The sequence below is a fragment of the Muscardinus avellanarius genome (genome assembly GCF_963383645.1).
Source record: "Muscardinus avellanarius genome assembly, chromosome: 16".
Taxonomy (NCBI): Eukaryota; Metazoa; Chordata; class Mammalia; order Rodentia; family Gliridae; genus Muscardinus; species Muscardinus avellanarius.
This window is the reverse complement of record NC_137802.1, coordinates 58,347,846-58,375,332: the sequence shown is the minus strand read 5'-3', so window position 1 is coordinate 58,375,332 and position 27,487 is coordinate 58,347,846. Positions and strand designations below refer to the sequence as shown.

The window sequence follows — 27,487 nt, the reverse complement described above, 5'->3', positions numbered from 1 at the left end:
CCGTTTCCAAATAAAATATAAAATAGGTCTGGGAGTATAGCCCAGAGGTAGAAAGCCTCTGGGTTCCACCCCCAGTACCATAAAAAAAAAAAAAAGAATAAAAAATAGGGCTGGGAGTGTCGCTTGGAGGTAGAATGCCCTTGGGTTCCATCCCCAGTACCAATAAATATAAATATAAATAAAGAATAAAAAATAGGGCCGGTGGTGTAGCTTAGAGGTAAAATGCCCCTGGGTTCTATCCCTGGTACCACAAAGAAAAAAAGAAAAAGAAAAATGCTTATGGAATACTCAGTGTAAATGAAAAGAGAATTTTACAGAATCCCCTAAAGAAATAATCATTTTGTCCAAGGTTTTATAGATAACTAATAAAATGATCCAGACTAGATTTCAAGACCCTCGACCTCACTCCAGCTTTCTATGTAATGCTATCTGAATCCAAGAGTGTTATACAGAAGAAAAGCAAGAAGGGTTTTAACTATTTACAGAATCTGATCATAATTACAGAGAATGGCAGTTCATTTTAGGACTTTTTTTTTTAAACTTACTTTCAAGGTGCCATGAAAGCTTTCCATGCCTTCCTTGTTGTCCTTTTGGTGTTTGGGAGTGTCTCTGAAGCCAAGTTTGACGATTTTGAGGATGAGGAAGACATAGTAGAGTATGATGATAATGACTTTGCTGAATTTGAGGATGTCATGGAAGATTCTGTTACTGAGTCTCCTCAGCGGGTAATAACTACTGAAGATGATGAAGATGAGACCACTGTGGAATTAGAAGGGCAGGATGAAAACCAAGAAGGAGATTTTGAAGATGGAGATACCCAGGTGAGTAAGTCAGTGTGCCTGTCTTTGTCTGTCTGTCTGTCTGTCTGTCTGTGTGTCTCTCTCTCTCTCTCTCTCTCTCTCTCTCTCTCTCTCTCTCTCTCTCTCTCTCGTATTCCTTGGGAAATTTAAAGGATAGGAAAATTGTATAGTTCTTTTCCCAAACATTAAAAATAAGACCTGAGTCGCCGGGCGTGGTGGCGCATACTTGTAATCCCCGTGCTTGGGAGGCAGAGACAGGAGGATCGCGCAGGTTCGAAGCCAGCCGCGCGCTGGCTTAGCTAAGAGACCCTGTTTCCAAATAAAAATGTAAAAATAGGTCTGGGAGTGTAGCCCGGAGGTAGAAGGGCTTCCAGGAACCCCAGTACCACCAAAAAATAAAAAAAAAAAAATAAGACCTGAGTCTAGGGAGACCTTTGTTATCTGGAATCCCATTTTGTTCGGGAAGTAGAGCTTTATCTACTGAACGGTGTTTTGTGGTATGTTCCCACCTTTTGTTTGTTTGTTTGTTTGTTTGTTTTTGGTACTACAGGTGGAACCCAGGGGCTTTCTACCTCTGGGCTATACTCCCAGACCTTTTTATATTTTATTTGGAAACAGGGTCTCACTAAGTTGCTGAGAGCCTCACTAAGTATCTGAGGCTGGCTTCAAACCTGTGCGATCCTCCTGTCTCAGTCTCCCAAGTGCAGGGATTACGAGCAGGCACCACCATGCCCGGCTATTCCCACCTTTTATGTTGATAAAATAAACTTTTTTTCCCCTCTGTGGAAACCATGGTTGGGGGGGGGGGACACAGGAAAATAGATACCACGTGGGGGTAAGAATTGCATCATTTAGCACTGGGGCTTAAAAGTATGAGGAACTGTCATTTTTATATTTGGGGAGTTTTATCTCAGCTTTATTGGCATTTAAATGACCAAAAAGAATTATAAATATTTATTTATTTATTTATTTGTGGTACTGGAGGTGGAACCCAGGGGCATTCCATCTCCAAGCTGCACCCCCAGCCCTATTTTTGAATTTTTTTTTTTTTTTTTTTTTTTTTTTGGTGGTACTGGGGGTGGAACCCTGGGCTTTTCTACCTCCGGGCTATACTCCCAGACCTTTTTTATATTTTATTTGGAAACAGGGTCTCACTAAGTTGCTGGAAGCCTCACTGAGTAGCTGAGACTGGCTTTGAACCCGTGCAATCCTCCTGTCTCAGCCTCCCAAGCTTGGGGATTACAAGCGTGCGCCACCATGCCTGGCTGATTCTTTATTTTGAAACAAGGTCTCACTGAGTTGCAAAGGGTCTCACTAAGTAACTAAGGCTGGCCACTACCATGATCCTCCTGTCTCAGCCTCCCAAATCCTGGGATTACAAGCGTGCACCACCACACCTGGCTAAGATTGTATATATTTAAGTTGTACAATGTGATAACTTTAATGCCAATGGCAGTGCAATGCGTGGATGTTGTACACATCGTAGAGTGAGAGTGTAAAAGAAAGCTCAAGTATGTTAACTTTCTTCTCACGCTTTGCTCTACCTTAGGTCTCCAGCACTGAAACTTTGGATCCTTTGATGTTTTGTTAAAAACATGTAATATCTCTGTGCTTTTTGCTTTCCTCTTACAAGTTCTCTTTTCCTCTACAAATGTTGCCCACAAAATGAGATACAACTACTCGTGACATTTTGTAGATTAAAACGGATTGTACTTCACTTTTGTAGGAGGGAGATACTGAGAGCGAGCCTTATGATGATGAAGAATTTGAAGGTTATGAAGACAAACCTGATACTTCGTCTAGCAAAAATAAAGACCCAATAACTATTGTTGATGTAGGTATACATGATTCTGATTCTGACCTAACCAATAAAATGTCTTGTTGTCATTAATCCTAGAAATATAAGGGTTGGTATTGATATAATAGTGGAAACTGGGAGAGAGCTTGACATCATTCTTTTGTTTTTGGTGGTACTGGGGATTGAGCCCAGGGTCATTCGACCTCCAAGCTACACTCCCAGTCCTCATCTTTTTTTGAAACAGGGTCTCAATGAGTTGGAGAGGGCCTCACTAAGTAGCTGAGGCTGGCTACCTGCGAACCTCCTATCTCAGCCTTCCAAGTACTGGGATTACAAGTATGTGCCACCATGCCCAGCTTGACATCAGTTCTTCTAATAAATATGCACATATAGGGATGGAGTATAGCTCAGTGGTAGACCACTTGATAAGTATACGCATGGTCCTGAGTTTAGTCCCCAGCACCACAATGAGAAAGAAAAAATCAGTCGGACATGGTGGCACACGCTTGTAATCTTAGTACTTGAGAGGATGAGACAGGAGTATTGCAGATTCAAGGACAGCTTCAGCAATTTAGACTCTCAGCAACCTATGAGACCCTGTTTCCAAGTAAGAAATAAAATTGCTCTAATAGCTCAGAGACAGAATGGCTCTGGGTTCAATTCCCAGTACCACACACACAGAAGAAAAATTTATATTTTTATATAAAATAATTTATATTTAATGCAACTCCTACCTTTTTTTCTAGCCTTATCAAGAAATCATTGGATATACATTGGATATATTTGGGGGTGGGACTCAACCAGGTTTAATATAAAGGGCTTGCCAATTTTCATCCCATTTGATAATCCTTAACATTTCCTTTTTTTTTTTTTTTTTTTTTTTCTTCAGTACTGGGGATGGAACCCAGGGGCATTTACTCTTTTTTATTTTTGAAATAGAGTCTTATTGATTGCGAAGAGCCTCACTAAGTAGCTAAGGCTATTCATGAATTGCAATCCTCTGGTCTCCACCTCCTGAACAAGCATATGCCACCATGCCCAGCTTAAAGCATTTTTTAAAAATCTGATCTAGAAAACCACAATGGGTATATTTTTCAATGTATAATCATATTCAGTGACAGTAATATAAAAAATCCATATCTGCTTGTAGATTTTCCCACTTTTCATCCCATTAGTTAGACTGTCATTCATTCAGACTCAGCCAACATTAAATGAAATCATTTTGCTTCTTTTAGGTTCCTGCACACCTCCAGAACAGTTGGGAGAGCTATTATCTGGAAATTTTGATGGTGACTGGTCTACTGGCCTATATCATGAACTACATCATTGGGAAGAATAAAAATAGTCGCCTTGCTCAGGCCTGGTTTAACACTCATAGAGAGCTTCTAGAGAGCAACTTTACCTTAGTGGGTAAGTTAGTCCAGAACAAGTCCAAAGTACTAGAAACACAGTCTGGTAAGAATAGTTTATTCCCCTCAGCATAAGCATCTAACTGCTTTCATGGGCTGAAGAGGATCTGTTGTCTTTTTGTCTATGCAAAGTGTGGGGGGAGGGTGTTGTGTGTGTTCATTCCTGGGGATTGAACTCAAGGGCATTTTACCTCTGAGCTCTACCCCCAGCCTGATTTTTTTATTCTTTATTTTGAAACAGGGTCTCACTAAGTTGCAAAGGACCTCACAAATTGCTGAGGCTGGCTGTGAACCTGTGATCCTCTTATCTCATCCTCCCAAGTACTGGGATTACAAGTGTGTGCTGCCATGCCCAGCTGCATTCTTTTTTTTTTTTTTTTTTTTCCTAAGCATAAGCAGCTGACTTCTAAGAGGATGCATTTCTTTTTTAGGCTTTATATACTGAGTAAATTGCATTTGTGTCATAATTCCCTTTCACTAAACAAAAGTATAATTGATAAGAAGTTTTTAATATGGTCATTGTTCTCAAAACAAGTTGATAAAAATTCTAGTTGAAATCATGACATGTTGACATTTTAGTTTACTTGATAAGTGCTTTCAATTCACCTTTTAGAAATTGGAAAGCCCACGCCGGGCGTGGTGGCGCATGCTTGTAATCCCCGCGCTTGGGAGGCGGAGACAGGAGGATCGCGCAGGTTCGAAGCCAGTCGCGCTGGCTTAAGAGACCCTGTTTCCAAATAAAAATATATAAAAAATAGGTCTGGGAGTGTAGCCCGGAGGTAGAAGGGCTTCCAGGAACCCCAGTACCACCAAAAAAAAAAAAATTGGAAAGCCTACTGGGAGTAGTGGCAAACACCTGCAATCTCAGCCACTTGGGAGCCTGAGGCAGAGGGATCCCAATTTCAAAGATTACTCTAGCAACTTAAGATCTGATCTCAAAAAAAAAATTTTTTTTTGAGCCGGGCCTGGTAGTGCACACTTGTAATTCCAGCATTCGGGAGGGAGGCTGAGACAAGAGGATTGTGGTTTGTGGACAGCCTCAGCTACTTAGTGAGGCCCTTTGCAACTCAATGAGGCCTTATTTCAAAAAGAATAAAAAATAGGGCTGGTAGTGTAACTCAGAGGTAAAATACCCCTGGGTTCCATCCCCAGACCTATAATAATATAAAAAAAAAATTTTTTTTCACTTTTTTTTTTTTTTTTTTTTGGTGGTACTGGGGGTGGAACCCAGAGGCTTTCTACCTCCAGACTATGCTCCCAGACCTATTTTATATTTTATTTGGAAATAGGGTCTCACTAAGTTGCTGAGAGCCTATGTAGCTGAGGCTGGCTTCCAACCTGTGTGATCCTCCTGTCTCAGCCTCCCAAGCACACTGGGATTATAAGCGTGCACCACCACTCCCAGCTGAAAAATTTTTTTTAAGACTGGGGATTGGCTCAGTGGTAGAGTGCTTGCCTAAAATGTGTGAGGCCTTAGGTTCAACTCCCAATATCACACACACAAAAAAAGGCATAGTGGCATACACTTATAATCCCAGGTTCTCGGACAGACTCAGCAATTTAGGCCCTCTGCAACTCAGTAAGACCTTGTTTCAAAATAAAGAATAAAAATAGAGCTGGAGGTATAGCTGGGAGATAGAAAGCCCCTAGGTTCAATCTCCAGTACCAAAAATAAAAATCAAAGAAAGAAACAGGAAGTCCTTCACAATTCTCTCAAGTTCTGGGATACTTTGGTTTTGAATCTACTGATGAGGTATACACAGAAGTACGTAGAAAATCATCTGTGAGACACCTACCTCCCAGTCTCTCCATTTGGCATTTAGTATTTTCTGTTTTTCTGTCTCTGTACTGGAGATTGAACCCTGGGCTTCATGCATGCTAGGCAAGCACTCTACTTCAGAGTTACATCTATAGCTTTATTTTTTTTAACATAGGGTCTCACTAAATTGTCAGTTGAACCTGAGATCCTCCTGCCTCAGCCTCCTAAACAGGTGTATGCCACTGTGTCTGGATAGCACTTTATATTTCTTCAATAGTAAGCGGGGATCTATCAGCTCTGCCCTTTACCAGACTGTTTATTTATCTTGTTAGGTATTTTATATGTATTGTTTCTTATTTACTCTTTGCAACAACATTTTTGGTTGGATATAGTTTCTGTGGTTTTTTTTGTGGGTTTTTTTGTTTGTTTGTTTGTTTCTTTTTGTTATTATGGAACTGGGGATTGAACCTAGGGACATTCTACCTTCAAACTATCCCCCAGCCTTTTTTGTTTTTTTGGTGGTACTGGAGGTGGAGCCTCAGGGCTTTTCTACCTCCAGGCTACACTCCCAGACCTATTTTATACTTTATTTGGAAACAGGGTCTCACTAAGTTGCTGAGAGCCTCACTAAGTGTCTGTGGCTGGCTTTGAACCTGTGCGATCCTCCTGTCTCAGCCTCCCAAGAGCTGGGATTACAAGTGTGCGCTACCATGCCCAGCACTTACTCTTTATTTTGTAACAGGGCTTCACTATGTTCCTGAGGCTGGCCGCAAACCTGCAATCCTCCAGTCTCAGCCTCCTAAGTACTGGGATTATAAGTGTGTGTCATCATGCCTGGCTAATTTCTGGGGTTTTTTTTTTTTTTTTTTTTCTTCTTCTTTCTTTCTTTCTTTTTGTGGTACTGGGGATGGAACCCAAGGGCATTCTACCTCTGAGCTATACTGTCAGCCCGATTTTTTTCTTTATTTTGAAACAGAGTCTCACTGGGTTGCAGAGAGCCTCACTAAGTAGTAGCTGAGGCTGGCCTCAAACCCAGATCCTCCTGTCTCAGCCTCTCAAATGCTGGGATTACATGCTGGGATTACAAGTGTGTGCCACTACACCCGGCTAATAATTTGTTTTTTTAAGGAGGGAACTGGGATCAAAGATGTTAATACTTCCCTAAGCTATTAAATTGCACCCATGATATTAGGTCCTATCTCCCCATTTCCAAGTCCATGCTTTCTTTGATATGCACATCACTATACCATGGTATTTCAGACTATTTTCTGACCAGGAAATTAGGGGGGGGGAAAAAGCAGCCTTGACTCATTGACTGTCTTCCCTATTTCTCATTTTCATAAGGTGCTAGAGCCTTTTTTTTTTTTTTTTTTTTTTTTTTTATGGAGACACTAAAGAGTTTTAAAAGTAAAAAGAGCTGGCATGGTGGCACACACTTGTAATCCCAGCATTCAGGAGGCTGAGACCAGAAGATCGCAGTTCGCGGACAGCCTCAGCTACTTAGTGAGGCCCTCTGCAACTCAGTGAGACCCGGTTTCAAAATAAAGAATAAAAAATAGGGCAGGGGTTGTAGCTCAGAGGTGGAATGCCCCTGGGTCCCATCTCCAGACCTGCAAAAAGTAAAAAGGTCCTTGCTTATGCCAGCCTATACAGCAACCCAGCGTACATGCTCAGCAAGTGATGCAGAGCTTGCCCATAGCTGTGGTGCCTGCTATGGGCTGGTATCTAAGGGCAGGTGCCATCTTTTCTGCTCTCCATGAATAAATTCACAGAGAAACATGAATAGATAATAACAGAAAATGGTATTGAAACAGTGGGAATCTGCAGTTATGCACAGAAAACTTTGGGAGGCATTGTTATTGTAGTCTGCCTAAATTTGGTACACAATTGATGAAAACAAGGTATATTTAGTGCTTTGGAAAGTGCAAAAGCTGCTAGTGAACTCTTCTTCTTTTTTTAGAAAAACTAACTGAGGTTAATGAAGCTCTCTTAGAAAATCTAGGACTTGTCAACAGACCTTGTTATGAAGATGGTTGGCGACCAAGATGATACTGAATGGCCAGCATGGTGGCTCATGCTTGTAATCCCAGTACTTGGGAGGCTGAGACAGGAGGATCACAGGTTCACAGCCAGTCTCAACTACTTAGTGAGGCTCTCTTCAACTTAGTGAGATCCTGTTTCAAAAATAAAAGAATAAGAAAAAATATATATATAGGACTAGGAGTGTAGTTCAGAGGTAGAATGACCCTAGTTTCCATTCTTAATACTGAAAGGAAAAAAAAGATAACATTGAATAACCCTTCAAATGAACTAATGAATGAAGACATAGATGAGAAATACATTATATCGAGGGGTGAAAATGGAGCTGCTAAACAAATTAGAATAAAATAGTAATATTAAAAAAGAAAGAAAAACAGTGTCAGTCTATATTAATCCCTGTCCAAAAGAGATTCTGCAGGATAGCAATGCTGTTACCATATGGGAGTCAGTAATAATAATAATAATAATAATAATAATAATAATAATAATAATAATAATAATAGAAGGATGTGATCATTAGGCCCCAAATTTTCAGTGAATGACATATGATTTTACCCCTAGGGGATGATGGAACTAACAAAGAAGCCACAAGCACAGGGAAGTTGAACCAGGAGAATGAGCACATCTATAACCTGTGGTGTTCTGGTCGAGTGTGCTGTGAGGGCATGCTTATCCAGCTGAGGGTAAGTAGGAAATTTATGGTCCAATTCTTTTCTTTTTTCTATTTGTTTATTTGTTTGTTGTAGTACTGGAAATTGAGCCCAGGGGGCTTCTACCTCTGAGCTAAAGCCCCAGCCCTATTTTATGTTTTATTTTTTTAACTAAATAGCAGAGGACCTCACTATGTAGCTGAGGCTGGCTGTGAACCTGTAATCCTGTTTCAGCCTCCCAAGTACTGGGATTGCAAGCATGTGCCACCATACCTGGCTCAGTACATTTCTTTTCATTTTTGTTGTGCTGGGGATTTGGAACCCAAGGGTATTCTACCTCTGAGCTATACTCTCAAGCCCTGTATTTATTGAATTATTTTTGTGGCACTAAAGATTGACCCTAGGAGCATTTCTTCTTCCATGCTATACCCCCAGTCCTATTTTATTTTTATTTTGAGATCAGTCGCGTTCAGGGTGGTATGGCCATAGATGCTTGAGGTTTTATTTTTATTTTGTAACAGGGTCTCGCTACATAGATGAAAGTCTCACTGTTTGCTGAGGTTATCCTTGAATCTGTTCCTCTTGTCTTTTGTGTGTGTGTGTGTGTGTGTGTGTGTGTTTGTGTGTGTGTGGTACTAGGGGTGGAACCCAGGACCATTTCTACCTCCGGGTTATACTCCCAGACCTATTTTATACTTTGTTTGGAAACAGGGTCTCACTAAGTTGCTGAGAGCCTCACCAAGTAGCTGAGGCTGGCTTCGAACCTGTGCAATCCTTCTTTCTCAGCCTCCCAAGCGCCACCACACCCAGCTTTGTTCCTCTTGTCTGAAGGGATCCTCTTGTCTCAACCTCTGAAGTACTGGGATTGCAGACATGCACCACCACACCCATGAGTCCTAATTAAATTCAGTCTCTCAGCCTGGCATGGTGGCACATGCCTGTAATCCCAGCATTTGGGAGGCTGAAACTGGAGGATTGCAGTTCAAGGCCAGCCTCAGCTACTACTTAGTAAGGCTCTTTGCAGCTCAGTGAGACCCTGTTTCAAAATAAAGAATAAAAAAATAGGGCTGGGGGTGTAGCTCAGAGATAGAAAGTCCTGGGTTCCATTCCCAGTAAGTACCACACACACACAAAGTAAATTCAATGTCTCATTCCTTCATTTTTTATTTAAAATGAGGTCTATTATATTTTATTAATCAAATGTAGAGAACAACATTTGATAAAGCTAGTGATTCTCCCACTAATGCCCTTTCTTTATAATAAGTAGAAGTTAAAACTGTATTAACTCATTTCTCTCATTTTTTTCAGTTCCTAAAGAGACAAGACTTACTGAATGTCCTGGCCCGGATGATGAGGCCAGTGAGCGATCAAGTGGTATGTATACTTCTTTCTGTGTTCAGACTGAATTCTTTACTTCTAGAGCTTATTCTGTCTCTGCTTGCATTGTGTCTGGAATTTGTAAGCTTGTGTCTCTTACTAAAAGTTTGATCCTTTTATATTAGATCATCTTCTACCAGTGTGTAACTATCAGGAAACCTTCATGTGCTTTTTTTCTCTTTCTTTTTTGGTACTAGAGATTGAACTTAGGGTTTTTCTTCCTCTGAGCTATACCCCCAGCCTTTTTTTTTTTTTTTTTTTTTAATTTTTAATTTTGAAACAAGGTCTTTCTAAGTTGCTGAGGCTGACCTCAATTCTACAGTCTTTCTGTCTCTGCCTCCCGAGTACTGGGATTACAGGCGTTTGCCACCAAACCTGGCTCCCTCATGTGTTTTTTGGAGGGAAGATGATAATACTCTTATCACCACTAATCAGCTGAATTATCCTTGATAGAAAAGCAGTTGTCACAAATAATTAGCCAATATATACTTTTATTTTATCTTAAGGTGCTGAGGCTGGCCTCGAACCTGTAATCCTCCTGTCTCAGCCTCCCAACTACTGAGATTACAGGTATGTACCACCATGCCTCGTTTATATATATTTAAATCTTTTTTTTCTTCTTTTATTTATTTATTTATTTATTTATTTATTTGCGGGTCTGGGGATGAAACCCAGGGGCATTTGACCTCCGAGCTACACCCCCTGCCCTATTTTTTATTCTTTATTTTGAAACCGGGTCTCACTAAGTTGCAGAGGGCCTAAGTAGCTGAGGCTGTCTGCGAACCACGATCCTCCAGGTCTCAGCCTCCCGAATGCTGGGATTACAGGCATGTGCCACCACGCCCGGCTGTTATACATTTAAATCTTTGACAAGCTGGATTTCAGCTTGTCACCCAGGTGTGGTGGTGCATGCCTGTAATCCCAATACCTGGGAGGATAATAGGTTTAAGGCCAGGTTCAGAAACTTAGCAAGGCTCTTGGCAATTTAGCAAGAACTTTCTGTTTTTAAATAAAAATATAGGGTTGAGGATGTAGCTCAGAGTTAGAATACACCTGGGTTCAATCCTCAGCAGAAGGAGCACCACCACCACCACCAAAAAACAACAACAAACAAACAAAAAACTGAGTTTCTGAGCCGGGCGTGGTGGCGCACGCTTGTAATCCCCGCACTTGGGAGGCTGAGACAGGAGGATCGCACAGGTTCAAAGCCAGCCTCAGCTACTTAGTGAGGCTCTCAGCAACTTAGACGCTGTTTCCAAATAAAATATAAAATAGGTCTGGGAGTATAGCCCGAGGTAGAAAGCCGCTGGGTTCCACCCCCAGTACCACCAAAAAAAAAAACTGGGTTTCTTCTCAAACATATTTTGCTACAAATAATTAAATTTGGTGGGAAGAGGTCAAATGAAGATCTAGGGACCTTGCTGGGCGTAGTGGCACACACTTGTAATCCAGCATTTGGGAGGCTGAGACAGGAGAATTGTGGTTCACAGCCAGCCTTAGCTACTTAGTGAGGCCCTTTGCAATTCAGTGAGACCCTGTTTCAAAATAAAGAATAAAAAAATAGGGCTGGGGGTGTATCTCTGAAGTAGAATGCCCCTTGGTTCCATCCCCAGTACTACAAAAAAAATAAAAGATCTGAGGACCTTATTGTTGTGCATACCTTTTGTCCTTTATTAAATTAACTTGCTACTCTGCAAATTGTGCCCTTTCTCAGAAAATGCCACATTCGTATCGTCTTTTTCTTTCAATAAATAATTGTGTTGGTTCCCACTGCTACAAAATAAAAATATACAGGACGGGTTTTTGTTGTTGTTGTTGTTGTTGTTGTTGTTGTTGTTATTTTGGTTATATGAACTAAAAGTATAAGAAATGTAAGCCGTGCGTGGTGGCGCACGCTTGTAATCCCAGCATTCAGGAGGCTGAGACCTGGAGGATCACGGTTCGCGGACAGCCTCAGCTACTTAGTGAGGCCCTCTGCAACTCAGTGAGACCCGGTTTCAAAATAAAGAATAAAAAATAGGGCAGGGGGTGTAGCTCGGAGGTCAAATGCCCCTGGGTTCCATCCCCAGATCCGCAAAAAGAAAAAAAGTATAAGAAATGTATAAGCCAGGCTTGGTGGCTCATGCCTGTAATCTTACTACTTGATTAGCGAGCCTCTAAGCAGTGTAGTAGTAGTAGCAGCAGCAGTAGTAGTAGTAGTGAGACCCTGTTTCAAAACAAACATTTAAAAAGGCCTAAGGTGTAGCCGGGCTTGGTGGCGCTCGTTTGTAATCCCAGCTTTCATTTGGAGACCTGAAGATTTCAGTTAGCAGAGGGCCTAAGCTATTTAGTGGGGCCTTTCACAACTCAATGAGACTCTGTGAGACTCTGTTTCAAAAAAAAAAAAAGAGTAATAAATAGGCCTGGGAGTCTAGCTCCAAAGTAAAATGCCTCTGGGTTCCATCCTCCTCCCCCAACTGCCCCCAAAAAAGGCCTAGGGGTGTAGCTCAGAAGTTTAATGCCTCTGGGTTCAATCTCTAGTACCAAAAAATGATGTTCCTGTGTTCTAAACCAGAAGTTCCCAAGCTTATTAGGTTTGCTGACCCATTTTCAGAGAAGGAAAAAATCTACCTCCTGCCCCCTTGAAATCTACCTTTTGTAAGTGAATAAACAGATAAGAAGCCAGGTGTGGTGGCGCATGCTTGTAATTCCAGCATTCAGGAGGCTGAGACACGGACAGCCTCAGTTACTTAGTGAGGTCCTCTACAACTTAGTGAGACCCTGTTTCAAAATAAATTATAAAAAAATAGGGTAGGGGATGTAGCTCAGAGGTAGAATGCCGCCCTGAGTTCCATCCCCAGACATGCAAAAAGAAAAAAAAAATAGAAAGGTACAGTGACCAGTTTGTATTTTTTTATGTAGTTTTATTTTCTTCTAGCACCTTGGGAGAGGGTGGTATTAACCACTTTGGGAACTATTCTCTAAGCACTTTATTTTTCTGGTAATCAGCTCCATTCCTGAGGCCATTTGCAGACCACCCTAAGTCACTGCATTAGCATAAACTCAGGTGTGATAGAAGGGCTTCTTTATTTTTTAATTAATTAATTTTTGGTGGTACTAGGAATTGAACCCCAGGGGCATTCTACCTCCAAACTACACTCTCAGGTCTTTTATTTTATTTTTTGTTTTAAAACTTTTGAAACAGGTTCTTGCTTGATTACTGAGAGTCTTACTACATTGCTGAGGCTGTCCTATAACTTTCAATCCTCTTGTCTCAGCCTCCCAACTACTGAGTTTACAGATATGAACCACCACAGTGAAAAGGTTCTTTATCATTCAGCCAACTCTAAGGGATTTAGGTGCTTTGTGCCAGAAATTTTGGACCTAAAAATGTTTCTTATACTCTCACTGGAGAAGAGATACCTGCATAAGAAGGTCCCACGAAGTTCTGAGAGAGAACTCAACTTAGGACTAGCAGGGTACTTGACATACACAAAATAGAAATGAATTTCAGCATGTGTCAGTAGAGACACAGCTATTTATTTAGGAAAACAAGGAATACACATCCAAGGGAGAATGTGGGCCATCTCCAGAGTGAGAGGCATTTGGGAGGTTTCCAGCTCTCTTTTTAAAAAAAAACATAGGGAGCAGTTGGTATGGGAAGGTATGTAGGGATGACATCAGTCCAATCAGATGGTTTATGGTCATTCTCAGGATCCTTAGGCTAACGTGGTCTCTATTATTTGATTAAAAGATAATGATGTGGCCGGGCGTGGTGGCGCACGCTTGTAATCCCCGCGCTTGGGAGGCAGAGACAGGAGGATCGCGCAGGTTTGAAGCCAGCCGCATGCACTGGTTTAGGAGACCCTGTTTCCAAATAAAAATGTAAAAATAGGTCTGGGAGTGTAGCCCGGAGGTAGAAGGGCTTCCAGGAACCCCAGTACCACCAAAAAAAAAAAAAAAAAGATAATGATGTGGCTGTGCATGGTGGTACATGCCTGAAATGTCAGTACTTAGGAGATTGAGAAAGGAAGATTATAAGCTCAAGGCCAACCTGTGCAATTTATCAAGACCCTGTTTAAAAATATGGCTGTGGTGTAGCTCAGTGTTACACACAAATATATGCATATGTATGTATGTAGTAATCCAGCATGGGTTAGTGGGATCCTCTGCTCAGGTGTGTGTGTGTGTGTGTGTGTGTGTGTGTGTGTGTGTGTGTGTGTGTGTTATACTGGGAATTGAACCCAGAGGGCATTTAGGAATTTAAAACATTCCCATTTATTATGTCACAGTTTCTTTCTCAATCTTCTTTTTTCAGTACTGGGAATAGAACGCCAGGGGCATTCTACCTCCAAGTTACACCCCCTGCCCTATTTTTTATTCTTTATTTTGAAACAGGGTCTAAGTTGCAGAGAGTTTCACTAAGTAGCTGAGGCTGGCCACGAACCACCATCCTCCTGTTTCAGCCTCCTGATTTCTGAGATTACAAGCTTGCGCCACCGCGCCTGGCTCTATTATGTCACATTTTCTGTAGATACGTAATCCAGCATGGGTTAGATGGGTCCTCTGCTGTGTGTGTTTGTGTGTGTGTGTGTGTGTGTGTGTGTGTGTGTGTGTGTGTGTGTGTGTTCTACTGGGAATTGAGCCCAGGGGCATTTTATCTCCAAGCTACACTTAAAACCCTTTTCACTTTGAAATAAGGTCTCACTAGTTACTGAGAGTCTTACTAAGTTGCTCAAGCAACTATCTCAGTCTACTGAATACTGAGATTCCAGGTGTGTGCTATCACACCCGGCCAGTCAGGATCTTTACAGGCTGAAATCAAGGTGTCAGCCAGGATAGAGTTTCTTTCTTGGGAACATCTTCTCATTGTCTTTCAGGCTGTTGGCAGAATTCAGTTCCTTGTGGTTGTAGGCTCCCATTTTCTTTTCTTTCTTTCTTTTATCTTGTTTCTTTTTTTTTTTTTTTTTTTTTGGCGGGGCAGAGGATAGAACCCAGGGGCATTCTACCTCCAAGCTACACCACCAGCCCTATATTTTATTCTTTGTTTTGAAACAGGGTTTCACTGAGTTGCAAAGGGTTTCACTAAGTAGCTGAGACTGCCCAAAAATTGTGATCTTCCTGTCTCAGCCTCCCAAATGCTGGCATTACAAGCATGTACCACCATACCCAGTGCTACATCTGCCTTATAAAAACATAATTATAGAAGTGATTTCCTCCCCACCATATTTGCAAATCTCACTCAAGGGGATAGTGTATATACCAGAAGGGACAATCCTAGGAGCCATTTAGAAATCTACCATAGAACTCAACAGGTAAGCTTTGTTGTTTTTGTTTTGTTATTTTTAAAGCAAATAAAAGTAACCATGAATGATGAAGACATGGATACCTATGTGTTCGCTGTTGGCACACGGAAGGCTTTGGTGCGACTGCAGAAAGAAATGCAGGATCTGGTACGTCAAGTTGTTCTGACTCTAGTATGTGTAGAAACTGCCTCTTTATTAAATAAATAATCAGTTTCATTGCATAGGATAACGTATTATTCAAATGTTCTTAGTTACTACTTTTAAGTAGATTAGTATATATAATTTTCAAAGAAAAACTGCATAATCATATGTCATGTTTTCAATTTTTTCTTCCTCTAGAGTGAATTTTGTAGTGATAAACCTAAGTCTGGAGCAAAGTATGGACTGCCAGACTCTTTAGCCATTCTGTCAGAGATGGGAGAAGTCACAGAGGGAATGATGGATACGAAGGTAAATGCAGTAGGAAGCATGCATTTGCTAGACCTGGCATTGAGGGCATTCTCTCTAGAACTCACATTGTAAAGGTCCTTCACTTTATGTGAACACACTAGTTACATATACCTTTCCCTCCTCAATATTAAAGTACCTTCCTTAAGCTGGGCATGGTGGTACACACTCATAATCCCAGTACTTGGGAGACTGATACAGGGGTATCTGCAAATTTGAAACAAGTCTCTAATCTAGCAAGATCTTATTTCAAAAAATAGCCAGGCCTGGTGGTGCATGCTTTTAATCCCAGTACTTGGGAGGTTGAGACAGGAGGATCGCAGGTTTGCAGCCAGCCTCAGCTACTTAGATACTCCACAACTTAGTGAGACCCTGTTTTCAAAATAAAAAATAAAAAGTAGGGTTGGGCATCTAGCTCAGAATGCCCATGGGTTCAACCCATAATCACACACACACACACACACACACACACACACACACACACACACAGTTGAATGTGGTGGCATATGCCTGTAATCTCAGTATTTGGGAGGCTAAGACAGAAGGATTTCAGGTTTGAGGCCAATGTTGCCAATTAAGCAAGACCCTCAGCAACTCAGCAAGACCCTGTTTCAAAAGTACGGTGTCAGGAGGTATAGCTTGAAGGTAGAATGCCCCTGGGTTCATGCCTAGTACCAAATAAATAAAATAAAAGTAAATAAAAACGACTAGGGGGCATAGCTTGTACATAAAATATCCCTATATTTTTATCCCCAACTCCACACACACAAAATATTGGTCTGGGTGTCATTTTGTAAAAGTAAGGAGGATTAGAGGAAAATATTCTTATGGAAAAAAAGGGAAATGCATCAAGCCCTATGTTTTGTTTTGTTTTATTTTGGGGTATTTTGATACTGGGGACTGAACCCAGGGACATTCTACCTCCAGGCTACACCCCCACCATTTTTTATTTTTTATTTTGAAACAGAATCTCTTTTAAGTTGCTGAGACTAACTTAGAACCTGCAGTCCTCATATCTCAGCCTCCCAAGTACTGGGATTGCAGGCCTGCAGAACTGTGCCTGGCTCAAATCCTACCTTAAAAAATAACTTTATTTTCTTTTTTTCAGATGGTTCACTTTCTTACACACTATGCTGACAAGATTGAATCCATTCATTTTTCAGACCAGTTCTCTGGTCCAAAAATTATGCAAGAGTACGTATGAGATAAAAATATGGGAATTCATTTTTATCACTAGTTCTGTGTTGAAATACCACAAAGTGCTTCTGCAATTTCCCTTACTAAATGAGTCAAGAAGCTGAAGAGGGGCGCCTAGTTTTCCTTTGCTTTATGATTGGTTATTGGAAACCTGTGGGAGACAGACAAATGTGCGTACCCTGCCCTGCTTTGCATGTGTTCCTGCATGTTTGCATCAGCACTCAGTAGAGTGGGTGAGAATTCTGTAGAGAATGCAGTTGCTCATTCCCACCCTCTACCCTTTGTAGTACTAGGGACGGAACTCAGGGCATTGTGCATTATTGCTGTAACACTGGGCTACATCCCTAGCGCCTTTTCTTTTTATTTGTTTGTTTATTTAATACTTGGCATTGTAGTCAGGGGCTTTCTATCTTTTGAATTATACCTCCAGCCCTTTTTTATTTTATTTTGAAACAGTCTCGCTAAGTTGCTGAAGGTCTCACCAAGTGCTGAGGCTGACCTTGAATTTGTGCTCCTCCTGTCTCAGCCTCCAAAGTACCAGGATTACAGATGTAGACCACTATACCCGACGTTTATTTTTTTCTGTGGCACTGGGGATTGAACCTAGGGGCATTCTACCTCTCTGCTATCCCCCAGCCCTATTTTATTTTTTTATTTTGAAACAGTGTCATAGCCCGGTGTGGTGGTGTATGCTTGGAATCCCCGTACTTAGAAGGCTGAGACAGGAGAATCTCTGGTTCGTGGCCAGACTCAGTTACTTAGTGTGGCCATCTACAACTTAGTGAAGTCCCTGTTTCAAAATAAAGGGAAAAAAAATAGGGGTAGGGTGTAGCTCAGAGGTAGAATGCCTCTGGGTTTAACCCCCAGTACAGACTGTCCTCAAACTTGTAATTCTTTTATCTCAGCTTCCCAAGTGCTGGGATTACAGACATCTACCATCCCACCTATCTTGTTTGTTTTGTTTTTGTGGTACTGAGAATTGAACCCTGGGGCGTTCTACCTCCGGAGTCATACCCCCAACCCTATTTTATTTTTATTTCGAAATAGTCTTACTTAGTTGTGAAGGGCCCCTGCTAAATTCCCGAGACTGGCTTTGAACCTGTGATCTTCCTGTCTCAGCCTCCTAAGTACTGGGGTTACAGGCATGTGCCATCACACCTGGCACTTATTTTTGAGACAGGGTCCTGCTAAATTGCCCAGATGGATCTCAAACTTGTGAACCTTCTACCTTAGTCTCTGAAGCAGTGGGGATTACAAGTATGCATCACCACAAAATGCTGGGATTACAAGCATGCACCACCACATTTGGCTATACTGTTTTTATTCTTTATTTTGAAACAGGGTCTCACTAAGTTGCTGAGGCCCTCACTAAGTAGTTGAGGCTGGCCATGAATCTGCATTCCTCCTATCTCAGCCTCTCAAGTAATGGGATTACAAGCATGCGCCACCAGATGCAACTTCCCAGCTCTTTTTGAAAAGAAATCTTCAGTGATATTATATATAGTCCTCTCTCCAAAAATATGGAGGACTTATTCCAGTAACACCCTCAGAAACCCAAACCTGAGGATGCTCATGTCCCTTATATAAAATGGCATGTGTGCAATACAATTAATGCCTATCCTTCCATATACTTTTCTTGTGTGTGTGTGTTGGGGGGGGGGTACTTGTGATTGAACCCAGGGATGTTTTACCTCTGAGCTGTACCTCCAGTTCTATTTTTGTTTGTGACAGAATCTTGCTACATTGCCAAGGCTGGCCTCTAGTTTGAGATCCTCCAGCCTCAGCCTCCTGAGTTGTTGGGATTACAGACATACACTACTATATCTGGCTTATGTTTTACTTTTATTTTGAAATAGGATCTCACACTGGCCTTAGACCTGAGATCCTTTTGTCTCAGTCTTCCAAGTTGGAATTACAGGCATGAGCCACTATACCTGGCTCTCATCTATATACTTTAAGCCATCTCTAGATTATTAGTAAAACCTAAAACAGAGTAATTTCTTTTCTTTTTCTTTCTTTTTTTTTTTTTTTTGTTTTGTTTTGTTTTGTTTGTTTGCGGTACTAGAGATTGAACCTAGGGACATTCTACCTCTGAACTACACCCCCAGCCCTATTTTTTATTCTTTATTTTGAAACAGGGTCTCCTAAGTTGCAGAGGGCCTCCCTCACTAAGTAGCTGAGGCTGCCTGTGAACTTCTGATCCTCCTGTCTCAGCCTTCCAAGTACTGGGATTACAGAGTGCACCACCATGCCCAACTCAAGAATGCAAATCATTATCATTATAAATTTATTTTGTGTTAATAGAGATTGAACCCAGGGGCATTCTACATAAATTTGCAGAGGGCTTTACTAAGTGGCTGAGGCTGGCTGTGAACCTGGGATTCTTTTGTCTCAGCCTCCCAAGTACTGGGATTTTAAGTGTGTGCCACCATGCCCAGCCTATAGAAATGTTTTGCAGATAGTTTTATCCTGTATTATTTAGGGAATAATGCCAAGAAAAAAATATCTGTACTATACATGTTCATTACAGATGCAATTTTATTTCAAATATTCCCTATCTGTAGTTGATTGACTCAATGGAAGACCAACTGTATGCTATATTAGATTATCCCTGAATTTCTAATCCTAACTCAAAAAATATAATGCTTTAGCTGGGTGTGGTGATGCATACCTATAATCCCAGTACTTTGGAGGTTGAGACAAGAGAATTGCAGATTCAGAGCTAGCCTGAGCAATTTAGCTAACCACTCCGCAACTTGGTGAGAGCCGGTTTCCAAATAAAAGATAAAATAGGGCTGGTAAAATAGCTCAGACTAGAATGCCCCAGGTTTAGTCCTTGTAACACACACATGTACATGCACACACACAATGCTTTATTATAAGAAATTAGCATAGAAGTAGGAAATAAAATATAATTCTTCAAAAGTGTTCCCAGGCATAGTAGCTTCAAAATTAAAAAAAAAAATTTAATATAAGGTGGGCATGGTAGCACAAGCCTGTAATCCCAGTACGGAGGCTGACAGGAAGATTAAAGGTTTGAGGCCAACCTCAGCAACTTGGCGAGACCCTATTTCAAAATAAAAAATAGGACTGGGGCCAGGCGTGGTGGTATATTCCTGTAACTTCAGTACTTGGAAGACTGAGACAGGAGGATTGAAGGTTCAAGGACAACCTCAGCAAGTAGTAAGGATCTTGTCAACCTAGTGAGATCCTGTTTCAAAATAAAATTAAATAGGACTGGGGGTGTATCTCAGAGGTATATGCCCTGAGTTCAATCCCTGAACAAGGGGGGGGGGAAATAGAATGGGGGTATAGCTTAGAAATAGAATGTCCCTGGTACTGCACCCTCCCCCTAAGAAAAGGGCCTGGGGGTATAGCTCAGTGATAGAGTACCCTAAAATATCGAGCTAGGGCTGTAGCTCAAAGGTAAAATGCCCCTGGGTTCCATCCCCAGTACTGAAAAAATAAAATAAAATAAGGGCCCTATACTCTGAGACTTATTTCTGTCTCCCTCAGTAAATATAAACTACCTGTCATCTGGGCGAGGTGGCACACACTTGTAATCCCATCCCAGCGAGGCACTTTGCAACTCAGTGAGACCCTGCTTCAAATATAAAAGGACTAAAAAATAGGGCTGACGGTTTAGCTCGGAGGTAAAATGCCTCTGGGTTCCATCCCCAGTACTGCAGAAAATTTAAAAAAATTAAAAATAACCTGTCGGTGATCTCACTGGCAGTATTAAAATAATAGGATAAAGGTCATTTGGGTGGACAAGTGGATAAAATAACCTTAAAGACAAGTAGGTGAAATGACCTTAAAGCTTTTTCAGTTTCAGAGATTATATTTAATTTAGAGTGCCAAGACATATGTTATGCTGATTATCTGCACATGTCAGTCCATCTCAGTGATTTAGATACACAGAAAGTGACTTTCTTATGTTCTCTCTTAGTACACTTTTATTTTTATTTTTTGACAGGGAAGGTCAGCCTTTAAAGCTACCTGACACTAAGAGGACACTATTGTTTACATTTAATGGTAAGTATTCTGCGTCTCACCTCAGTTTTTAGTTTTCTGTGAGATGATCTTAAGAAGAGTATTGCCAGGCCTGATGACACATGCCCCTAAAACTAGTACTTGGAAGACTGAAACAGGAGGACCCCAGATTGGAGGCCAGCCTCAGTAATTTAGCAAGACCCTATTTCAAAATTAAAAAATGAGCCAGGTATGGTGGTACTCATTTGTAATCCCAGTACTTGGGAGGTTGAGACAGAAGGATTGCACCATAGCTACTTAGTGAGACCCTCTGCAACTTACTGAGACCCTGTTTCAAAAAATAAAGAATAAAAAATAGGGCTGGGGGTATGCTCAGAGGTAGAATGTCCCTGGGCTCAATCCCCAGCACCACAAAAAATAAAATAAATAGCCAGTTATCCCAGTTTTGAGAGGCTGAGACAGGATTGAAGGCTGGAGGATAGCCTCCACAATTTAGTGAGACTCATAAAACTATTGAGAGCCTATTTCAAAACAAAAAAAAAATTTTAAGTCCTGGCGGTATAGTTTGGAAGTAGAATGCCTCTGGGTTTAATCTCCATTACAAATAAAATTTAACAAATAAAAAGAACTAGGGACATAACTAAAAAGTAGAAAGCCCCTGTATCCCTGCCCCTCCCAAAGAGAAGATTATTTTTTGTTCTCAAATGATAGCTATAAACTACATTAAAACTAATCTCAGCCAGGCGTAGTGGTGCATACTTGTAATCCCAGTACTTGGAAGGCTGAGGCAGGAGAATCACAGGTTCTCTGCCAGCCCAAGCTACTTAGTGAGGCCCTCCGCAACTTAGTGAGGCCCTGTTTCAAAATAAACAGTAAAAAATAGAGCTGTATCATGTCGGGCGTGGTGGCGCACGCTTGTAATCCCAGCATTCGGGAGGCTGAGACAGGAGGATCACGGTTCATGGACAGCCTCAGCTACTCAGTGAGGCTCTCTGCAACTTAGTGAGACCCTGTTTCAAAATAAAGAATAAAAAACAGGGCAGGGGTGTAGCTTGGAGGTCAAATGCCCCTGGGTTCCATCCCCAGACCTGCAAATATAGATAGATAGATAGATAGATAGATAGATAGATAGATAGATAGATACAGAGAGAGACAGAGAGAGAGACAGACACAGAGCGAGCGAGAGAGAGCACGCGCACTGTATCTTGGAGGTAGAATGCCCTGGGTTCAATCTCCAGTACTGCAAAACAAAACAAAAAAACTAATCTCAAGCCGGGCGTGGTGGCGCACGCTTGTAATCCCAGCATTCGGGAGGCTGAGACAGGAGGATCACGGTTCGCGGACAGCCTCAGCTACTTAGTGAGGCTCTCTGCAACTCAGTGAGACCCGGTTTCAAAATAAAGATAAAAAATAGGGCAGGGGGTGTAGCTCAGAGGTCAAATGCCCCTGGGTTCCATCCCCAGACCCGCCAAAAAAAAAAAAAAAAAACTAATCTCATAGCTGGACATGGTAGCACATACCTATAATTCTAGTACTTGGAAGGCTGAGACAGTAGGATCACAGGTTCAAACCAGCCTCAGCAACTTAATGAGGCTCTCAGCAACTTAGGGAAATCCTGTTCCCAAACAGAAACAAAAAAGGGCTGGGAGTGTAGCTGAGAGACAGAATACCCCTAGTTTCATCCCCAGTACCAAAAAGAACTAACCTCATACCTGCTTTTTAATTTTTTAAAATAAATACATATGTGTGTGTGTGTGTGTGTGTGTGTGTGTGTGTGTGTGTGTGTGTGTGTATTGCTGTATTGGAGATGGAAGCCAGGGGCATTTGGCTTCCGAGCTACACCCCCTGCCCTATTTTTTATTCTTTATTTTGAAACAGGGTCTCACTAAGTTGCAGAGGGCTTCACTAAGTAGCTGAAGCTGTCCACGAACTGTCATCCTCCGGTCTCAGCCTCCCGAATGCTGGGATTACAAGCGTGTGCCACCACTCCCGGCTAACCTTTTATGTATTTTAATTTCTATTTTCTGTTACATTTTAATTTGGAGAAAGAAGTTTATTGACATTTTTAAAAGGAGAGTTTGTAAGTATTATGCTGCCATTAACTCAAGAGAAAAATGGATTTGTTTTCCAGTGCCTGGCTCAGGTAACACTTACCCAAAGGATATGGAGGCTTTGCTACCCCTGATGAACATGGTGATTTATTCCATTGATAAAGCCAAAAAGTTCCGACTCAACAGAGAAGTAAGATCCATAGTCTTTATTACAAACTGGTCCCTTCTATTATTGTTTTTTTCTGGGGAGGGAAGAACTATCAGTGATTGAATCTTTGCTAGTTGACTGCAGAGTGCCAAATGGAGGTAGTCTTATGAAAAAATACTAAGTGAGAGTTTGCTTCTGTTGGATAGAAACAGATTTCTTATGAAAGCCTTTATTTTTTGGGGAAAGGGCAAACAAAAAGCAGATAAGAATCGTGCTCGAGTCGAGGAGAACTTCTTGAAACTGACCCACGTGCAGAGACAGGAAGCTGCACAGTCTCGGCGTGAGGAGAAGAAAAGAGCAGAGAAGGAGCGCATCATGAATGAGGAAGATCCTGAGAAGCAGCGCAGGCTGGAGGTGAGCCAGATTTGCCTTACCAACTGGGACAAAACAGATGTTAATGATAAGAATGCCTGTTTTTGCAGGGCGTGGTGGTGCACACTTGTAATCCCAGTATTCCGGAAGCTGAGGATCACGGTTAGAGGACAGCCTCAGCTACTTACTGAGGCCCTCCGCAACTTAGTGAGACTCTGTTTCAAAATTTAAAAAAAAAAAAAAAAATAGGGCTGGGGGTATAGCTCAGCTCAGAGGTCAAATGCCCTGGGGTTCCATCCCCTAGACCTGCAAAAAAAAAAAAAAAAAAAAAAAAAAAGAGTGCTTATTTGTATCATATTGGTAGTTTCTAGGTAATCCTTTGTCAGACTGTATACAGACTAAAAGTTTAAAAGTTTATTATTTTCTCTGCATTTGGGACATTTTGTCAGTTGATAGCACTACAAAGAAGGGGAAAAAAATTACCTGCCCAGTGTGGTGGCGCAGTTGTAATTATAGAGATTTGGGGTGCTGATGCAGAAAGATTGCATGTTTGAAGCCAGCCTTGACAAAATAAAAAGGTCTGAGAATGTCAGTTAGTGATAGATCAACCCCTGATTCAGTCCCCAGTCCACACATGAACACAAACACTGCTCACACCACGCTAGATTGAGTTTGCAAACATGGAGAACTTTCCCCAGCACAATACCTTGTGAAGTCAAACTCATAGTGCGATAGAAAGAAATTAGGAATCTTAATAGAAGCCAGCACGTGCAGTGTGTTCTGAACAAACTTGTTACATAAAATTTAAGATTTGAACATAGAATTAGAGAATTACTTTATTTATTTATTTATTTATTTATTTATTTATTTATTTATTTTGTGTGTCTGTATGTGTGTGGTCCTGGGGATTGAACCCAGGGGCATTATACTTCTGGCTACACCCTCAGCCCGATTTTTGTATTCTTTTTTTTTTTGAAACAAGGTCTCATTCAGTTGTGGAGGGCCTAAGTAGCTGAGGCTGTCCATGAACTGTGATCCTCCTGTCCCAGCCTCCAGAATGCTGGGATTACAAGGTTGTGTCACCACGCCCAGCTTGAAGCAGGGTCTTACTGGCCTCCAACTTGGATCCTACTGTCTCAGCTTCCCAAGTCTGAATTTGCAGGTGTGCTCCTTCACTCCCAGCAAATTGTGTGTGTTGTGTGTGTGTGTGTGTGTGTGTGTGTGTGTGTGTGTGTGTGTGTGTGTGTGTGTGTCTCAGGCCTGAGAGCATGTATAGGCAAGTGCTCTACCATTGAGCTAATCTTCAGCCCTTCTACAATTAGCATCTTTTTTCTTTTTTTTCTTTTTTTTTTTTTTTTCCGCAGAACTGTGGATTGAATCTAAGGGGCATTCACCTCCAAGCTACACCACCAGCCCTACTTTTTTTTTTTTTTTTTTTTTTTTTCTGTACTGAGGATGGAACCCAAGGGCATTCTACCTCCAAGTTACACCCCCAGCCCTGTTTTTTATTCTTTATTTTGAAACAGAGTCTCGCTGAGTTGCAAAAGCTTACTTACTAAGTAGCTGAGGCTATCTGGGAACTGAGATCCTCCTGTTCCAGCCTCCCAAATGCTGGAATTACAAGCATGCTCTACCATCCCCCAGCTCCATACTTTTTATTCTTTAATTTGAAACAGGGTCTCACTAAGTTGTAGAGGGCCTTACTAAGTGGCTGAGGCTGGCCATGAACCTGTGATCTTTCTGTCTCAGCTTCCCAAGTACTGGGAATTGTAGCAGTTCTAGCTGGAGTGGTGGCGCACGCTTGTAATCCCTGCACTTGGGAGGCTAAGACAGGAGAATAGCACAGGTTTGAAGCCAGCCTCAGCTACTTAGTGAGGCGCTCAACAATTTAGAGAGACCCTGTTTCCAAATAAAATATAAAATAGGTCTGGGAGCATAGCCTGAAGGTAGAAAGCCACTGGGCTCTGGGTTCCACTCCCAGTACCACCCAAAAAAAAAAAAAAAAAAAAAAAAAAAAGTTTCTGTCTTTAAGGAAAGGAATGTCTTTCTATACATGAATATACATTTCTTCTAGGATTGTTTTCCTGAGGAAATAAAAAATGTATGTGTGAGCTGGGCATGGTGGTGCATGCTTATAATCCCAGTACTTGAGAAACTGAAAGAGGAGGATCACAGGTTCGTGGCCAGTCTCAGCTACTTAGGCCCTCTGCAACTTAGTGAGACTATTTATTATTTATTTATTTATTTATTTATTTATTTATTTATTTATTTTGGTGGTACTGGGGTTCCTGAAAACCCTTCTACTTCCGGGCTACACTCCCAGACCTTTTTATTTGGAAACAGGGTCTCTTAAGCCAGCACAGCTGGCTTCGAACCTGCGTGATCCTCCTGGCATGGCAAATACTTTTAATCCTAGTACTTAATGTGTGATTTATTTATTTTACAGTACTGGAGATTGAACCCAGTGGCATTCTAACTCCGAGCTACACCCCCAGCCCTATTTTATTTTTTATTTTTTATTTGTGAAACAGGTCTCACTAAGTTGCCGAAAATCTCATCAAGTAGCTGAGGCTGTCCTTGAACCATAATCCTCAGGTCTCAGCCTCCCAAATGCTGGGATTATAAGCCTGTGCCACCACGCTCAGCTTTGATGTGTGATTTATGTCACTATCAATATGATTTACATTATGACCAAAAACTATAATGCACCAATAGAAGCATATAAAAGAAATCCCAGTACGGACGTGGTGGCGCACGCTTGTAATCCCCGCGCTTGGGAGGCAGAAACAGGAGGATCGCGCAGGTTCGAAGCCAGCCCCGCGCGCTGGCTTAGGAGACCCTGTTTCCAAATAAAAAAAATTGTAAAAATAGGTCTGGGAGTGTAGCCCGGAGGTAGAAGGGCTTCCTGGAACCCCAGTACCACCAAAAAAAAAAAAAAAAAAAAGAAGTCCCAGTACCTTGGAGGCTGAGCCAGGAGGATCTCAGGTATGAGGACCACCTCAACAACTTACTGACGGTCCTCTGGAACTTAGTGAGACCTTATTTCAAACTATAAATAAACAAATAAAATAGGACTGGGGGTGTAGCTCAGAGGTAGAATGCCATTGGGTTCAATCCCCAGTACTACCACCAAAAAAAAAAAAAAAAAGGCAATTTGTATGTCTCTTTATTCGTATCTTTTTGAAAACTCATAATAAAATTTTTTTTTTGAGTCAAGCATAGTGTCACACATTAGTAATCCCAGTACATGGGAGGCTAAGACAGGAAGATTGCAGGTCAACTTGGGACCTCCACAATTGTGGACCCTGCTAGAGTCCACAAAAGCTAGAGTCAACTTAGGCCCTCCACAATTGAGTGGACCCTGCTTCCAAATAAGTAATAAAATCAGGCTTGGGGTATAATTTAGAGGTAGAATGCCTCTGGATTTAATTCCAGTACCAAAAAAAGCTTAGTGAGGCTTTCTACCTCCGGGCTATACTCCCAGCCCTATTTTATATTTTATTTTGAAGCAGGGTCTCACTAAGTTGCTGAAAGCCTCACTAAGCTGAGGCTGGCTTCGAACCTGCGCGATCCTCCTGTCTCAGCCTCCCAAGTGCGGGGATTACAAGCGTGCGCCACCACGCCCGGCTTAGGTCAGTATTTTCTAAGAGGAAAAATCAAATCAGATTTAAAGTCTAATTAAATGTAGTGGTTATTTTCTGTCCAAATTGAGATTTTAATTCCTTTTATTTCATTTTGAGTTGACTTAATTTCCATTTACCAGCGTAGATCCTAATAGGGTTTTTGTTTTTTGCAGTTCTGGAAGTTGAACCCAAGGGGTTGAACATGCCAGACAAGCTCTATACCACTAACCTACATTCTCTAGCCCCTTTATATTTTATTTTGAGAGAGGGTCTCACAAATTTGCCCAGGCTGGCCTCAAACCTGTGATCTTCCTGCCTCAGCCTCCTGAGTAGTTGGGATTACCGGGCATATACCACCATACCTGGCTGCTTTTTTTTTTTTTTTTAAACGTGCTAAGAACTTAGTTTGGATTCATATTCTTTCTCTCTCTTTCTTTCCCTTTCTACTACTCCCTAGGAAGCTGCTTTAAGACGTGAGCAAAAGAAGTTGGAGAAGAAACAAATGAAAATGAAACAAATCAAAGTGAAAGCCATGTAA

The 27,487-nt window shown here is 41.4% G+C and overlaps 1 protein-coding gene across 1 annotated transcript; it reads left to right on the top strand.

Annotated features, from left to right (window-relative positions):
* Positions 1–557: 557 nt before the first annotated feature.
* Positions 558–27,487, top strand: CCDC47 (coiled-coil domain containing 47; the record flags this gene model as incomplete). Its single annotated transcript, XM_080713556.1, has 12 exons — positions 558–821; positions 2,527–2,634; positions 3,834–4,008; positions 8,368–8,489; positions 9,765–9,830; positions 15,164–15,265; positions 15,458–15,568; positions 16,674–16,759; positions 20,739–20,797; positions 22,887–22,996; positions 23,201–23,368; positions 27,407–27,487. 12 exons carry the CDS (start codon positions 558–560, stop codon positions 27,485–27,487), a joined length of 1,452 nt encoding a protein of 483 aa, XP_080569682.1.